Below are 17,841 nucleotides of genomic sequence, written 5' to 3' on the forward strand. Positions count from 1 at the left end.
ATTTTGTGGCCATTTACATTACATAACCCTCATTAGGGTTTGGTCATATAATGACCACATGTGAGGTATATAATTTGCCAACTTTAGCAAAAGCTGGATTATGGGGATGAAAAAGGAGAAACAGAAAGACAGGTGGCTGATTAGGTACACTATAACCATGTTACTGGGTCTTTCAGCCCAATAAGCTAAAGCATGTATCATTTAAATCCTGATGAAAGGATATATTTTTAGAAAAAGGCTCTGTTTGTAAATGAAAAAAAGCCATTTTGATAGATTCATCTTAATTACAATGGGGAGAAACACTAAACCACTGGAAAATTTCTGATTCACACAACTACTAGTGAGATGTCTCATGAAGATTCTACATTACACCATCTATTCCATTTTGAATGGAAATGTTCATCACATCAAGAAAAATTACCATATATATTTATACCACTGCCAATAAAAATAGTAATGATTACATTGATATTGGCTGCTATGTCTTGAGTATGTGTCTACATTATTATCCACAACAGTGTAATACAAAGAGAATTATGACCACAGATACTTATTCAATTTAAACGAACATTATTTCTTTTTTTTCCATAGGTAAATTTCATTTCAGACTTTGGCCTGTGACGTGTTTTCCCTACTTTTCTCTGTATCTCCATTTACAGTTTCTATCTCTTCTCTTTCCTGCCTTCACTCAGCCCCTCATCATATATCTCTTTTAAAACAGCCTCCACTCTGTTCTCCCTGCCAGCAATTTCTTAATTTATGCCAAAGCCTCCTATCAATTCATTCATCACATTGCATTAGAGTGATCTTTTGAAAAAAAAAAAAAAATGAAACCTTAAAAACAAAGAAACAGTTTGATCATGTTCTCCCAAGACACCCTGCGCATCAACCCACATACTTTTCACTTTTTTGTGCACGTGCTCTGCTCTTTCCCAATTCTGTACCTAGAGGACACCTTTCTCTTTTGCTTGCCAAGCAAACTCCTCCTCGTTCTTGAAGACCTAGCTCAAAAATCACCTCCCCTGTGAAGCATTCCCTGGCTCTCCCATGTCTAACAATGCTTGCCTCCTGATTCACCTAGCTTTATTTGGTTAGAATAGAGAAGTACAGGCAACTTCAGATTTATGCATACATATGTTTTTAAAAGTAAGTAGTAGTACTTTAAAAAACACATGTAAGTATATTAATAACTAATAAATATATTAGCTAGCTACAGGCATACCTCATTTTATTGCGCTTCACAAATACTGCATTTTTTTTTTTAACAAATTGAAGGTTTGTGGCAACCCTGAGTTGAGCAAGTCTTATTGGCACCATTTTTCCAACAGCATTTGCTCACGTCATGTCTCTGTGTCACATTTTGGTAATTCTCAAAGTATTTCAAACCTTTTCATCATTATTATATTTGTTATGTGATCGGTGATCTTTGATGTTACTAGTGAAAAAGATTATGACTCACTGAAGGCTCAAGGTGTTGGTTAGCATTTTTTAGCAATGAATTATTTGTTTGTTTTTTTGGCCATGCCGTATGGCTTGCGAGATCTTAGTTCCCTGACCAGGGATCGAACCTGGGCCACAGCAGTGAAAGCATGAAAGTGCCAAGCCCTAACCACTGGATCGCCAGGGAATTCCCAGGAATGAAGTATTTTTTAATAAAGGTATGTACATTTTTTTAGACATAATGCTACTGCACACTTAACAACTGCAGTGTAGCGTAAACATAACTTTTATATGTATTGGGAAACCAAAAAATTTGTGTAACTAGCTTTATTGTAATACTCGCTTTACTGAAGTGGTCCTGAACCAGACCTGCAAAATCTCCGAGGTATGCTTGTAATAGAAATATTGATATATTACAGTAATATATCTAAATAATATATTAATGAAATTAATATCCTTTAAAAAGGAATTAGTTTAGGGCTTCCCTGGTGGCGCAGTGGTTGAGAGTCCGCCTGCCAATGCAGGGGACACGGGTCCGTGCCCGGGTCCGGGAAGATCCCACATGCCGCGGAGCAGCTGGGCCCGTGAGCCATGACCGCTGAGCCTGCGCGTCCGGAGCCTGTGCTCCGCAACGGGAGAGGCCACAACAGTGAGAGGCCCGTGTACCGCAAAAAAAAAAAAAAAAAAAAAAAAAGTAATTAGTTTAACAGACTATTTCTTGCTGCTTCACTGTTTTAAATACTGTCCTTAGCTTCTGACATACCCAATCAAGTTTGCATGTGGAGATGTCACTTGTATTGCCAGATTGCCAGTGCTCCCCAAATGTTTGCTTGTTTGCTAATTACTGTTATTAAAGAACCTAAAATATTATATTCCTGGTGACAGCAGTAAGCCTACATTCTTAGCCTAATCAACATCCCCATAAAATTCTAAAGCTTTCTGCTTTTAACATATGTGGAGCACTAAGGAAAAAAAGCACCATACTGCATAAACTATTTTATTAGAGATCACTGAATATATCTGTGCACCTCTGACAGGAACCAGGAGCATAAGTTTCTACCTATAGAGTGGCTCTGTTGCCTTGGGGAGTTTCCTAGGTCAATGAAGGCCTGTCATTGTTGGTTGTCAAGGAGCAGACATTCCCTCTCTCCCTAACACCACCTGATTTTCCTTGGGTAGCAAAAAAAATGCTTACCTGCAATGTGATTGGACTGTGGGTAGGTATCTGATCCAGTTCTGGGAGTAAGTGAAAAGTAAGTGAAAGTCTGAAGAAAGCTTTTGGAAAAGACTGTCTTCCCTGATCAAAAAGGCAGTGAAACCCTTTTTGGCCCCAGCTCCCTTACTCACTGCTTAGACCATTGTCTTATGAGGATGTAATGCCTGAAGATGCAGCAGTCATCTTGAGACTACGAGGGAAAACGTCATTCACTGAGGAGGGGAGAATGGAATTTTCCTAATAATTGGTTATAGGACCCAAGATGACACCACTGAGCAACTGCACTAATTGCAGAACTATTTATCTCCAGACCTCTTAGGTGAGATTTAAAAATTACTATTATTCAAGATATAACTGATTGAATATTCAGAACCTGTAGCCGAATGCATGTTGACACAAATGAATCCAGAAAAAACCCTGAGGTTCCAGTTTTGGTGATTACTAATAATAAAACTAAAGAAAGGAAAATGAAGCAGAATTGCCTGGGCCCGGAGAAGCTAATGAGTGACATTTTGGTGATGTTATGTTTCTGCTGCCCATGGGACACCAGGTGGCGACGTGAAGGGAAAAGCGGGATTGAGGGTCTGATGCTCAGAGGGGACCCTGGGCCGAGCTGAAAACTGGGAGGTCTCCGCACAGACGTGAGAGTTCAAGTGGTGGACCTGGGTGAGATCTGTGAAAGGGCTGAGGTGGGAACATTCAGGATGCTTTCTTAGTGGGGAAGAGGATCAGGAAGGGCCAGCAACGGTGATCACCAGAGACACTCAGAAGAGAGGAGACAGAGGGCTTCCCTGGTGGCACAGTGGTTGAGAGTCCGCCTGCCGATGCAGGGAACGCGGGTTCGTGCCCCGGTCCGGGAAGATCCCACATGCCGCGGAGCGGCTGGGCCCGTGAGCCATGGCTGCTGAGCCAGCGCGTCCGGAGCCTGTGCTCCGCAACGGGAGAGGCCACAGCAGTGAGAGGCCCGCGTACCGCAAAAAAAATCATGTTCTGTTAAGAGGCGAGGAGGGAAAGCGAAATCCTTTGGGAGAACAATCTGGCATTATCAGAGTTTGAAGTGTGCATGCTCATTAAAACAGCAATGAAATACCACTACACACTTACTCGAAGGGCCAAGATCTAACACACTGACAACACCAAATGCTGACGAGGATGTGCTGCAACAGGACTCTCACTCACTGCTGAGGGTGGTGATAGTACAAAACAGTACAGCCACTCTGGAAGACAGTCTGGGAGTTGCTTATAAAACTAAACATAAGAAAAGAAAAAAAAATGTGCATACTCTTTATCTTTTGTCTTGGTAATGCCCTTTCTTGAAACTTATCCTACAAAAATATTAGTATTTGGGTAAAAAGATATAAGCCCAGGATGTTCACTGTAGCCCCAAAAGAGAAACTCCCCAAAGGTCCATCCCAGGAGACTAGGTAAAACTATTACGTATATTCACACCATGAAGGTAAGAGAAAGAATAAACAGGCTATATGTTAGATACGGAAGACTGTAAGATAAATTAAATGGACAAAAGTAAACAAAAAAACCCACACAAAAATAACCTGTATGGACACTGTGCTCTATGTGTTTGCACACACACACGGTTGCATATAAACAGAAAAAGATATGAAAGTTCATTCACCGAACTGTTAATAGTGGTTTTTTCTGAGAGGAAAGATAATTGCGAAGTTTTTCTTATCATTTTTTTACCTATCTGGAATGTTTGAATTTTCAAATAATTTTAGCAATCAAAAAAGAATGCAGATTTTTAAAAATTGATTAAACAAAGATGAGAGTTTGAAAGAAGGGACTGAATCATGTATACAAATGCTACAAAGGGAAGGAAACGCTGGAGAAAAAACTGGAGAAAATGTCTGCAGAAAATTTGGTGAACTGTATTGTACAAATTGTTCAATTTCTCTCCAGAAATTGTCTCCTTACATCAAATTTCTAAAAATAAAATTACAGAGCAAGTGGGTGCTATAATTATTGGATATTTAAAGCAATTTATGAATATATTTTTCTTAAATATAATAGAACAATACTTGTGAACTATAATCAATATTGAGAAAATTTGATTCCTTTAAAAATAGGAGCATATAAACCACCAGTGAAAAAGAAACCTGACGGAAAATACAATTTGGATTATACTATAGGTATGGTAGCAGCAACATGGAATTTAAATGTGGTATTTCAGTCCCATGTCCTAAAATCAAGGAATCATTTTAGAAATAAAAATAGAATAATAGGTATAAAGAAAAGACAAAGATTTTATATATATATATATTTATTTATTTATTTTTGGCTGCGTTGGGTCTTCGTTGCTGCGCACGGGCTTTCTCTAGTTGCGGTGAGCGGGGTCTACTCTTCGTTGCAGTGCACAGGCTTCTCATTGTGGTGGCTTCTGTTGTTGCGGAGCACGGGCTCTAGGTGCATGGGCTTCAGCAGTTGTGGCATGCGGGTTCAGTAGCTGTGGCTCATGGGCTTAGTTGCTCCTCAGCATGTGGGATCTTCCCGGACCAGGGCGTGAACCTGTGTCCCCTGCATTGGCAGGCAGATTCTTATCCACTGCGCCACCAGGGACGTCCCCAAAGATTATATTTTGATTTACTATAACACTATTAAAGCAAGTTCAAACCTGAAGATGCTTTTCTCACTTCAATGGATTGTTTACTCAATATTGTCAAAATCCTAAATGTTGTGCTACATTTTTAACCTCAACATGCCAGTAAAAGCCATGATGATAATGGCCAATTTTTGTTCAGGTACAAAAGGAACATTGTACCCGAACATTGTACCATTGTGAGCCTCTTTTTTTCCTGGATGGTAACACTTTTAAATTCACAATGGGGCTTCCCTGGTGGTGCAGTGGTTAAGAATCCGCCTGCCAATGCAGGGGACACGGGTTCAATCCCTGCTCCAGGAAGATCCCACATGCCGCGAAGCAACTAAGCCCGTGCACCACAACTACTGAGCCCGCATGCCTAGAGCCCGTGCTCCTCAACAAGAGAAACCATCGCACTGAGAAACACACACACCGCAACGAAGAGTAGCCCCCACTCGCCGCAACTAGAGAAAGCCTGTGTGCGGCAATGAAGACCCAACGCAGCCAAAAATAAATTAATTAAGAAAAAAATAAGTTCACAATGGACTATTTTGGCTTTTTTTTTTTTTTTTACTACCTTTGTATGTAAGAACCAGTAAGAACTAGAGTGATCAGATAGAATAAGTAGTTTTACATGATATATACAATCCTGGAAAGGCTTCAGAAAATGAATTTTAATCTATTAAATTTTAGTTTCGATTGCAGAGGCTACTTTTGAAAAACCTTGCCATAAGCCCATCTGCAAAGTACTTGATTGTTTATCTATTTTACACATTAGTTTTTTTTTAACTTAGTTTTTTTTAACTTGCACATTTTTAGTTTTTTTAACTTACAAAGTTTTTTTTAACTTACACATTTTTTTAGAACACAAAGTCTAGTTTTTACTATAACTCATTAAAAATTTTCCTCAATTTAAGTTATTACTGATAGATTAGTTGTTTAACATTAAAAGTGGTTGTGACTAGAACAACCATCTTTGAGCTCTAGCCCACTCAGACAACACCCAACCAACCAACTCCCTGACAGTCATGCATCTGAGTAAAAGCAGTGAAATCTTCTTTTTTCAGAATATCATTTAAATATAAGCACAGGATTTAGCAGTGAGTGATTAATAAAACAAGTTTTGTTCCTGACACTGAAATTTCAAAATGGATGCAGATACAGGCTGTAATGACACCTTTCAGGAAAGCCGATGTTTGGGGGGAAGCATCCCTTTCTCAGTCTCACTCAGTATCCCCACACAAGCCAGCCTCTCGCTACCTCCTCTACTCAGAAACCTCTTATTTCATCACACACACACACACACACACTACAAACACTCACAGAGCAATACCACATGCCTGTGTCTTGCTACCTTAAGTGCTACAGCGAATATTACAATGTTATTCTTTTTAAAATCGATGGCAAACCCATGGGGACACTATCGCATGATAGCTACTATATTAGAGGCAAATCAAAGATACACAGAGGAAGTGCCTAACTTTATCCTAGAGAGTCAGGCCGACTTCTGGGAGGAAGTGGCATTTGCCCTGACTCTTGAAGATTGAGTAGGAGTTTGTTAGGCTGAAAAGGGGAAAGGCAGGGTAAGCAGAGAGAAGATCTAATGGCCTAGAGGTACAAAATCTAATGGCATATCCCTTCAAGCAAGAGGAAGGAGGTCTGGAGTGGCAAGAGCATGGGTGTGTGTGGGTGGGTTTGAGGTGGGGGGGGAGGGAGGGGATGGAGAGAAAGGTGAGGAACAGACTGCTGCAACCCACAGCTCAGAGTACAGAGACTTTTTAACCTGTGGGCAATGGGGAGTCAGCGGCAATTTTTACTTCTTCATCTCCCCAAGCCGACTGGTTTCCCACGGTTGGTCTGTGCTACAAGGCCCCTCCCACAGCTCCTTTCAATAAGCCAGTCTTGTCTTTCCAGGAAAAAGAAAATCTGCTTTTCTGACGAGCTGTAGCCCTCATCTTTCATCCACTCTGGAAAAATGGGATTTTATAGTCCAGTAAAGACATTTTCATGAGTATATATGAAGACCCTCATTTCTGGAACTTATTTCATATTCTTCATAGGAACTTTTTCCATTCTTTAGAAAGTTTTAGTTGTAATTTTTCTCATCTGCTTTTTCTAAACTAGTAAAAGCTAGTTTTCTGGAACTAGGTTACAGACCAACTTTGGCCCATTTAACAAGGTCAGACTGTTTATTCTTGACAGAATTCTTTCCCACTGTAAAAAGGTACTTTTAAATGCCACATTCCAAGAGCAGTGCCAGTAAGCCACTGAAGCATATTTTCCCACAAGAACTGATACCATGTGCGGTCCCCACCTCACTGAAATCATCCAGCGTTACATAAGGTGCAGATAGCCGTAGCATCACTGTGGAATCTATCAACAGTGTTCAGAAAACATGTCCATACATTTCAAAGCATCGTGACCTTTAAAAAGTAATTCATCAAAATAAAAATGGTAAAGAAGAAAGGGAAGGATAGCTTTAGAAATTAAAAAAAAAAATTGTTAAATGGCTGAAGAGAAATCTTGTAACTTTATGTTAGTACCCAAACCTAGAAGCAGTAGAGATTTTTCTCCTTTATTTTGGGGTTTTTATGGTTGAGTTGTTAAATTTACAGACCAACTTTTAGATGCTGCCAGCCTTCAAAATAAATAAGAGCAGTGCTAAAGTAAATTTTCCTACACTTTCCCCTTCCTTCTTTTGGATGTTTCCCTGAGACCTGAAGGTAGATTATTCCTCCAAAGCCAACTGTAAATTTTAACATTCAAATTTATGAGGGACTTAAAAATCATAAGTATCCTTACAGATGTTGGGTGCCACAATGTTACTCACCCTGTGTTTCAATCCCTAGAGAAAAGGAAAACAGAAAGTGGTAGCAGCAGGAGGAATTGTTCAGCAGCCCAAAGAGCATCATTGAGAAACACATTTGAAATATCAGCAATAAAGTCAATACAATATGAAAGAAAATCCAGCATGACAAAGCAATCGTATAAAAGTCTGAGCTGAACTATTGGAGAGACCTATACAGATTAAGAAAAACATGGGGCTTCCCCGGTGGCACAGTGGTGAGAGTCCGCCTGCCGATGCAGGGGACACGGGTTCGTGCCCCGGTCCGGGAAGATCCCACATGCCGTGGGGCGGCTGGGCCCGTGAGCCATGGCCGCTGAGCCTGCGCGTCCGGAGCCTGTGCTCCACGACGGGAGAGGCCACAACAGTGAGAGGCCTGCGTACCGAAAAAAAAAAAAAAAAAAAAAAAAGAAAGAAAAACATGTACTTAATCTTCTCAAGAACCCAAGTGGACTAAATAAAATGACTAAAAGAAACAAAAATGCAGACATTTTCAACCTTTTCCTGTGACACTATGGTTCCTTCAAAGATCCCTAAAGGTCTTAATTTTTAATTTAAGCATACCACATAGAAAATGTAAGTGCACAAGTTGGGGAGGGTAGGAAGGCTTGTCATCTCGAATAAGTAGGGATGAAGAACAATAATTATCTGAAGGTTAGGACTGGCTGCCCAGACAGATATTCAAAGTGTAACTGTTACTCCCTCAGAGCTCCAGTTACTATCAGGGAGTGATGCTGTGGGCAACTGGGAAGATTTAGGTGAAAGCTGAATCTAAAACAAACAAACAAACAAATCTTTAGATGCTTATCAATGATGATGCAATGACCCCCCAGCAGCAACATGGAAAAAGCAGAGTTGGAAATTCATTCATTTGTGAAAGTAGGGAGTTGTGAAAGAGCTTAAAGAGTAGTGAGAAATCTGATGGTGTTAGATGATAAGGAATATGCCTTTATGTGTATGGGGGTGATTTCTGGGTGGGAGTGAGAGTACAGAGGGGCAGGTTGGGGCTACACTGCAAAACCCTCTCTGCATACCATGCTACAGAGTTGGAATTCATTCTTTAGGCACTGGAGAATCACGAGGATTCGTTTCATTCATTCACCATGTATTTATCAAGTGCCTACCATGTGCCAGAAAGGCACTGTGGGAAACACAAAAGTAGTACAACCCTGGAGTTGCGCAAATAAAAATGGCTATGGCCAATGTAACAGAATTTCAATGACACATCTCAACTCAGGAACTCGCACTAGGAGATTAGCGAAGCCCAAGCAAAATGAAGATACTGCCACCCTTCCCTTCCATACAAGGAAGTAAGCAGTGACACCTGTAAAACACAAGAAGCGCACACATCCCAAGAATTAAAGAGGATGTAAAAATCCAAGTTATAGAGACATTGTTTTATATTCAATTCCAAGGACTGTGTCTCATACTCCACTGAATGGACCTAACGGGACACGAGTTAAGGAAATTTAGGGGAGACGGAATTATCTCATTAAACAGTTTGACAGACTAGTCCCTGACCAAGCACAGAAGGCATATTCCCATAAGAATGTTAAGTGGAAGAGGCAACAAAAGTTTTTCCATCTTCTGCATCTCTGAGAAACCCTTCATCTCTGAGAAACCCTTCGGCTGCAAAACTTCTTTAAAGCATTTGGTCTCGTCAACCTTAAGACAATAGTTGGTCTTTACACTCAAACTTGGCCTCAAGCTTCTGAAATTTGAATGGCATCACACAGGGTGTCTGTAGGATGGAATGTAAACAACCAGGTGACAACCAGACCCTGTCTATACCATACCTTGATAGGACATTAGCTGGCTGAACAGATGTATGGAGGAAGAAAAGAACATCCCGTCCTTTCTCTGAGTAAAACATCCTCCAGGCAGTAACGATACAGTTAAACTGTTTTTGTCCAGAACTGATTCTCAACAGTGACAACTCAGGAAGGAGCTAGAATTAGGTGATTCAAATGAATGACTATCTTTTATAAACAAGAAAAGCAGTTGTTTGATGAACTTCACAAGTATACTTGGAGCAATTAAATACCTACCCCCACGCGCGCGCGCGCACACACACACACACGCACGCGCACCTAGAGCAGCATCCTGTATTGCAAGGAATACATTCTCTTTCTACATGGAAGCAATGCTCACAGTGGTCAAGAGCATTTGCCTTTACTGCAGAAGCAGAGCCAACCTATCAGATGGCAACTCAAAATGTGTTTTACTGCCACTGAGAATGCGTAACGGAGAATCTGGATAGGTTTTCATGTTTGTCTTGGCTCTGGCATTTTCCACGTACCCAGTCCTGGGAATCCTAAAGAAAACGTGTCCTGTTCCCAGCCCTGTGCACTGCCCCATTGTGCTCTACTTCCCTCACTGGTGAAAGTGAAAACGAAACCGGCACAAACACTCCATTGTTAACTATGAAATATGTACTGGCAACTGGAAGTTTTCACAAAACAGACCTGGTTGTGTCATGGCAAGGAGAGGTCGAGTGGGAAGGGAGTTACAGGAGCCTTTTTCGGCTTCTGAGGTGTGTCCTGCACTTTCACTGAGGTGCTGAGGCGACAGGGCTTTGGGTTTTTTCCATTATACTCGGTTCATGCTCTTGGTTTGATTTACTCAGTACTCACTGGCAGCCTTTGCAGGCTTCTGTGGGAGCAACTCGGCTGCCCAAGCCGGGGCACAAACCCTGCCAGGTCCCCATAGTAAATACAACACGCACGAAGAGGAAACAAGCATAAACAATTTATTTTCTCCTGTAAAAGATGACATTGTTCTCTGATCTCTGGTCCTGCTTCACTTTGTCAACTTGGTGGTGCCAACTGGGTGCTGTAAAATGAACTATTCCAAACAGAAACAGAGAAAATAAGCACAGACTGCATGATGTGCACATCCGTGGGGCCCACATCCAGGCAGGCTCTGAGCGAAGGGGGCTGGTGACCTCTCTGAGCTTCTCACATCCTGGTGTGGGTGAGCAGGGAGGGCTTCCCTGACCCCCAGCCCACGAGGGCTTCGGAGTCACAGGGCCTCATAGAACTCTGTCCCTTTCCTTTATTGCACTTGTCTCTGTTTCTAACTATACATTTCTTTGTGTGACTGTTTGATTAAGATCTGTTTCCCCATTGCGATTATGAGCTCCATGAGAGCAGAGACCTTGTCCGCTTCTATTCACCATGGTCCCTCAGGTTCATTGACAGTGCTTGGCTCATGGAAAGTGATCAATATTTGTTGACTGACTGCCACAACTCCATTTCATTAATTTTCTACCCCAGGATTATCAAAAAGTTTCTGAATCCACAAGGTTTCTTTAATGTTTACTAAACGCTACCAATGCTGGCATTAGAAGAGGAAACCATCTATTACCAGAGGCATAAGGAGAGGATGTAAGCAATTTGTTTTTTTGTGATTCTTGTGGTACTAAATAAATGAGTGATGTTAAATAAGGCAATTTGGGGAATCTTATCAGTTCCATATAAAAAAATCCCTGAGTGAACTTTTATAATTTGTAGAGCTGTCAAAAGTCTTCCCATGCTCACTATTTACTTGTTATCTTTTGATTATTTCTACAGAGTGGAAAATGCTTTCATATGAAGACGTATGTCTTTTAATAGGAAAGATAATACGGAAAGAAAGAACTTTGGCGAAGGAGAATGTAATTCACTTAGTGAGAATTTTACTAAGTCACTGAAAAGACAGGAGAATATTCTCTCTCTTTCATTACGGTACAAAGTGGATTTTTTCCCCAAACTGTGTGTTAGGCACAGGCATTTGGAGGAAAAATGCTAATTCTCTCCTTTGTCTAATGATTGTATAAAGGCCCTCCAAAAAAACACTGAAAAGTCACTGTAATACTGTTCACTGCAGAACACAAATGGGTTTACGGCAGGCCAATCCTGGATTTCATCCCAGCATGTGAAGTTACTGAGGCCCCAAAAGGAATGACCTCATTTTAAGGTACAGCCTCCTCTCTATCCACAGGTGGCTTCACGGTGGCTGTCCTGCAGAGTGACTGGTTCTAACTGCACGGGTGTTGGCAATTACATCTGGATATAAAAACGTCAACCCCAGCACTACTCTGAACGGCCCCCAAAGTGGTCTCATGTCATACAGTGAGCATAGCACGATGCGTGCGCTGTCGTGAACAGGCACTTGGATGATTTTAAGGGAGCAGATACACACAGGAGTGAATCAAGAGAACACTTGATTTTTCCTAAGCATTGATACATTTACAAGAGGTTCCAGTATTCACAACTGTGGCAAAAGAAGTTTTATTCTGAGGTCTACATAAATAACAAGTTAACCAGGAGGTACAAGTTCATGCCTCAGTGTTCCCCACTGTGTCAAAATATGACATGAGCTAGTTGTTTTTTAATTACAATTTTAACAAGACTTAAAACATGTTTCAAAAAATGGATTGTTGAATATTTGTGGAATCTCTGCATACCCTTTGTAGAACCCAAGAGGTCTACAGAACCTAGTTTGATACCCTCTAAAGTATTGGATCCCACCGTGGGGAGAAGAGGAAGGGAGAGGGGATGATGGGCGAGAGCCAGAATATAAACATTAGTACTCTCCAAGCCATTTATAATCTATTTGGCGAATTCAGACTTAACCTGGTTACAAACTGCTCGTCTGAGTCTCAGTTTCCCCACTTTCAAAATGAGATGGTTGATAAGGAGTTCCCAAACCACCAAATCCAATGGCAACAGTATCACCCTACATGCTGTATGGGTCAGTTCAGGAAAAAAAAAAAAATAGGGATTTTTCATCATAAACAGAGAAGTTAAGACCTGCTCTCTCCCTGAGCTGCTGTTCATAGGACTTCATGACGATCACAGTCATCGTCAGGCTGCTGGTGATGGGCCAAGCTCTGCTTCTACGACTCACCCTGTCAGACGCGGGTGTGCGATTGGGTATGACCCAACCTGCCCGCTCAGAGGTTGGTCTCTACTTCCCTTTCATATTGACAGACAAAAATGAGTTGCACTACACACTGCATCCAACACGGGAAGTTCTTAGAAATGTTGACTTGAGAATGACTCTCAATACAATTTTAGTTAGTTGTATAGTCATTCTATTGAATAAGCATACAGAGGCAGACCTCAGAGATATCGTGGGTTGGGTACCAGACCACACAATAAAGCGAATATGGCAATAAAGCGAGTCCCATGAATTTCTTGGTTTCCAGTGCCTATAAAAGTTGTGTTTACACTATACTATAGTCTATTAAGTATGCAATAGCATTATGTCTTAAAAAATGTACATACCTTACTTAAATAATACTTTATTGCTAAAAAATTCAGCAGCACATAATCTTTTTGAAATAGTAACATCAAAGATCTCTAATCACAGATCACCACAATAAATATAATAATGAAAAAGTTTGAAATACTGCTAGAATTACCAAAATGTGACACAGAAGCATTAAATGAGCAAGTGTTGTTGGAAAATGGCGCCATGATGCAGGGTTGCCACAAAACGTCAATTTGTAAAAAATGCAGTGTCTGCTAAATGCAATAAAATGGAGCGCAATAAAACGAGGTATGCCTGTATTCTTGAAATGCATCTGCCATAAAGATTACATATAATCACATTGGTCATGTTCGTACATGTCACTTACGTGCAATGGAAAGAGGCTCCCTCTAACCTGTTCTCTACAAATGTAGTTATTTCAATACAGGTCACAGAAGTTGACTTTCAGGGTTTCACAGAAACTCTTCTGATAAGTAGAACCCATGCCAGGCATTGAGTAACAGGCCCCACTTCTCTTCACATCCCCAGCTCCTCCCTGCAGGACAAGGGGCCTCACGCGGTGTTTATGGCCACCCCAGTCTGTGTGTCCCCATTCTGTCCGATGTCTGCAAACTGCTGCCCCTTACGCATGGGGTGAGGACACAGGTGGCCCAATCTGCCGTTAGGAGGAAGGACTGAGAAGAGCCCGTGCAGTCCCCATTCAGTCAGGGAACTCCAATGCCCTGAGTGCGGCTGGGTCTCAGGAACCCTGGGTTCTGTGCCCCATCAAGGGAGGCAAGGCAGGAGCAGGGCCAGCGCAGGCTCCTCTAAGGCATGAAACCCAGGCCAGGGGCCCGTCCTGCCTGGGTCTAAGGCATTCACTGTAGCCATCCACATCTTGATTCTACACCCTTGAGAGAAATAGGTATAAACAACCCTTCCTCTCCAGGGGTACATGTGCACTCTGACTGTATACTGAGCAGCAAGAACCCAATACTCCCTAAGGACACCTGAAGGTCATGCAGGAGCCACCCAGTTAAGGGCACTTAGCCCTCCCTTATCAGATGAAGACAAGCCGAGTCCTTTGGCCCTATGTTATACCAACTACAGCCACAACTAGAATCCGGGCTTATGATGACTGTCCTAAATTAATTTCTACCCCAAAGGCCAACTCTTTCAAGGAGCTTACAGCCTGATAAATAAAACGCCTACATAATTACAAACAAGATAGAAAGCAGTATTATGAAAGACATTAATAAGACGTTACTCTGGAAACAATGGGGGGGGGCGGGGATTAATTTCTGCAGGGGTTACCAGAATGGGACATTTGAGTCAGGCTTTGGAAGGTAAGTATTATATTATTAGCATTTCTCCTGGCTGCAAAATGTCAGTTTCGAATCAGTTAACTTGTAAATTTCTTTAACATTCCACAAATCAAGTTGATTCCCAGTTCCTGTATGACATAACTCACTAAAAAATGTGTATTTCCAGGAAGTGGAGTGTAGTCTTTTTCTCTTCAAGAAATACAAAAAATAAATACCAGTTCAGTCTGAAAAAACTGATCCCAGGCCTTTATGTGTCACTGTGTGTACATAAACCAATGTATCACTATAGAAATGGATTTTTCCTTAAAAAGAAAAATAAACAGTGGGAAAAAATTTTAATGCGGTACCCTACAGGAATCATATTCTTTATTATTGACATTAAGTTCCAACTATGACTCTTTCAAATAAAGTCTGAATTTGTTCCAGTGTCTTTCCCAGTTGCTAATATTTTTTACTTTATGTCGCATAAGAAATACAGAGTATGCAATACAAACTACATACTGAAAAATCAGGTATTTACAACTGCCTTTCCCCTTTTCTGTATGAAATCATTTGTCTCCATTTTCCTGTCTGAACATATCAATTTTCAGCAAGAATGGAATGTTAATTGGTGTTACGCACAAGCTGGGCTATCATTCCTCAAATTTAATAAGAAAGAAAAAAAAAAAACCCAACTGGGTTTCCTGTTTTTATTTATGGTTTTCAGTGCCCAGTTGTGGGGGATCAAAATACAGTGTCTCAGTTACGGCTCATCCTTCCCTCAATTAATGTACCAAAGGAGACTGGTTCCTTCCATCTGCTCCCCTGATGACTGTCCGGATCGCAAAGCCTATTCAAGCTTCTCCCCAGGGCCCTGAAACAACATACGAAACTACTTCCTAGGGAAGCTGCAGCCTACCTCACCCTTCCCACTGGGGAAACACACAGACTCAGCCCTTTCTGGTGTGATTATATAAGAACACAAGGGCTCACTTGACCCAGCCCAAATTGGAGACTTATCCTTTAAACACCGTCTCATGTCCTGTCTTCTCAAAAGTGACGGTGTATGTTGGGCAAAGAGGAAACAAGAATGATTTATCTTTCAACAATAGTGACACATTCTAAGGAATCCTCTGTAAAAATTCTGATGCCCTAGGTAAAGTATATAATGTTGGGAAAGTATGTGATCTTACACATCCAGGTTCTAGTATCTGTATTTCCAGGGTGAGGAAGCAGAACACGTTTGCAAATTGAATGTTTTTCTAAGGCAAGTTACCTCTCTTAGAGAATTTCCAACTCCCCTCCTGAATTTCTACTTCTCAGCTGAGGCATTACTGGAATTTGGGGAAACAATTCTTTGTTGTGCAGAATATTAGCCTCCTTGTGGCCACCACCATCCCCCAAGTTGTTATGATGACCAAAGATGCCGTCACACATTTCTCAACAATGTTTCCCCCTCCCCCCAGGGCAGTGCTGCCCTTAACTGAGAACCACTTTGAGGCTAAAGATGGACTATATGTAGAAAATGGCATACTGACCCAAGAAGATTCTTTTACTTAAGGCTTAATATAATGCTTTGAGGGCAATGTTTGTAGGCTTCATGGAATCAAAGGGATTCTCCATATCAACCTCCTGCCCCAAATAAGCAGCACAGCAAAGGAACATGACTTGGCTTTAAAAAAAAAAATCTATGTGTGAATTCACTGCATGGAAAACAGGTCCTTCAAAGACAAGGGATATTAATGTCTGCTTCCAGGCTCCTCTTTGTATATTTTGGGTGCAGAATTTCATGAAAATTCATCTCAGAAGCAATGAACTATATGGAGAAATAGAAGCTAACCAGAGCGAGTAGCTAGTATGGTTTTGTGTCTGAATGAGAAAAAAAACAGAATAACTGTCATTCTTTGCCAAAATAGAGCCTTTGGGTTTACTCTTCGTAGTTTGGCTTGGATGAAGCCTTCACCCGGCAGGGTGGTGCTACTTGTTCACAGATCATCCAAGTTCACTGTAAATTTAATTTCTTTACAGTCCTCGCACCACAGCTTCACATGAGTGCTTTCACACACCTGTGCAGGTACCTGGCTGTTTCTCAAACTAGGATGCTGCAGACAGGTCAACATTCCTGGTGCTCTCTCCTCGCTGACCTTGAGCTATGTTTCCCTAGACACTATATACGCAGCTCTGAACACAGTGGTTATGGCAAAAAGCCATATGGCAAAACCATTTGGAAACTTACAACTGATTCCTTTCTAGTGGCTAAGAAGCAACCGTCTATTTCTGCAATGGGTTCTGTCCACAACAAGCCCAGCCCGGATATGTCTGTAGTTGTAAGCATAACACTTTCCTCCTACTGCCTGCTATATAAAAAGTGCAAAGACATTCTGTCCACCAACTGACCACGGGCAGTAATAACATTAGGGGCCTGGAATGGGGGCAGTTTGTCATTCAAAAGCAGAAAACTAAGTTTAATTAAAAAACAGCACTTTCTCACTCACCACTGAGGTAAGAGCCATCTGAAAACTGTAGATGCGGGCAAGGCCGAAGTCAGCCAGTTTTATTTGTCCACTGCTGGTCACCAGAATGTTCTGTGGTTTTAGATCACGATGTACCACTCGGTGAGAATGAAGAAAGTCCAGACCTCGGAGAAGCTGAAACATCATATCCTAAATAAAACCAAAAAAGAAAATCAATCAATGGTCAAAACAGAAATTCAACATGCTAAATCCTCAGCACTTAGAAAAGTGCTTGGCATACAGAAAGCATTGCATAAATATTTGCTGAATGAATGAATTTGTTTCCCCCTACTGTTCCACTCTCCCATTTTCAAGATCACTACAAAAAATTTCACTCTTGACCTGTATTTCATTAATGAAAGGATGATTTAAAAATAGTTTCAGATGGCACAGGAAATATTCTGGAAGGATGTACACCAAACTGGTGTCCATGGTTAATGTTGGGGAGAGGAAGTAGTTGGTGAGAGAGGGACACTTTTTACTTCATATACTTTTATAGGATTTAATACATGATTCCAACAATTAAGATCCAGTAAACAATGATAACATTAATGGTAGTTCTTATTATTATTATAGCACCTATCGCTTAGCCGTCACTATGTGTCAAGCATTGCTCTAAAGACCTTCTCTTTAGTAACTCACTTAATCCACACCACAACACTGAGGTAAACAATATCACTGACCCATTTTAC

The 17,841-nt window shown here is 41.1% G+C and overlaps 1 protein-coding gene across 4 annotated transcripts in view; it reads right to left on the bottom strand.

The window, feature by feature from the left end:
• The window catches only part of CDK6 (cyclin dependent kinase 6), a 234,263-nt gene that overhangs the window by 106,535 nt on the left and 109,887 nt on the right, over window positions 1-17,841 (bottom strand). For all 4 annotated transcript variants that reach the window (XM_089917636.1, XM_022585851.2, XM_022585862.3 and 1 more), the window contains one exon: window positions 17,132-17,299. In XM_089917636.1, the coding sequence (XP_089773762.1) occupies window positions 17,132-17,299 (168 nt within the window). The remainder of the gene's footprint in view (window positions 1-17,131; window positions 17,300-17,841) is intronic.

The sequence above is a fragment of the Delphinapterus leucas genome, chromosome 9 (genome assembly GCF_059928025.1).
Source record: "Delphinapterus leucas isolate spDelLeu-1000000601 "Yukka" chromosome 9, BTC_Dleu_Yukka2, whole genome shotgun sequence".
NCBI classification, from domain to species: Eukaryota; Metazoa; Chordata; class Mammalia; order Artiodactyla; family Monodontidae; genus Delphinapterus; species Delphinapterus leucas.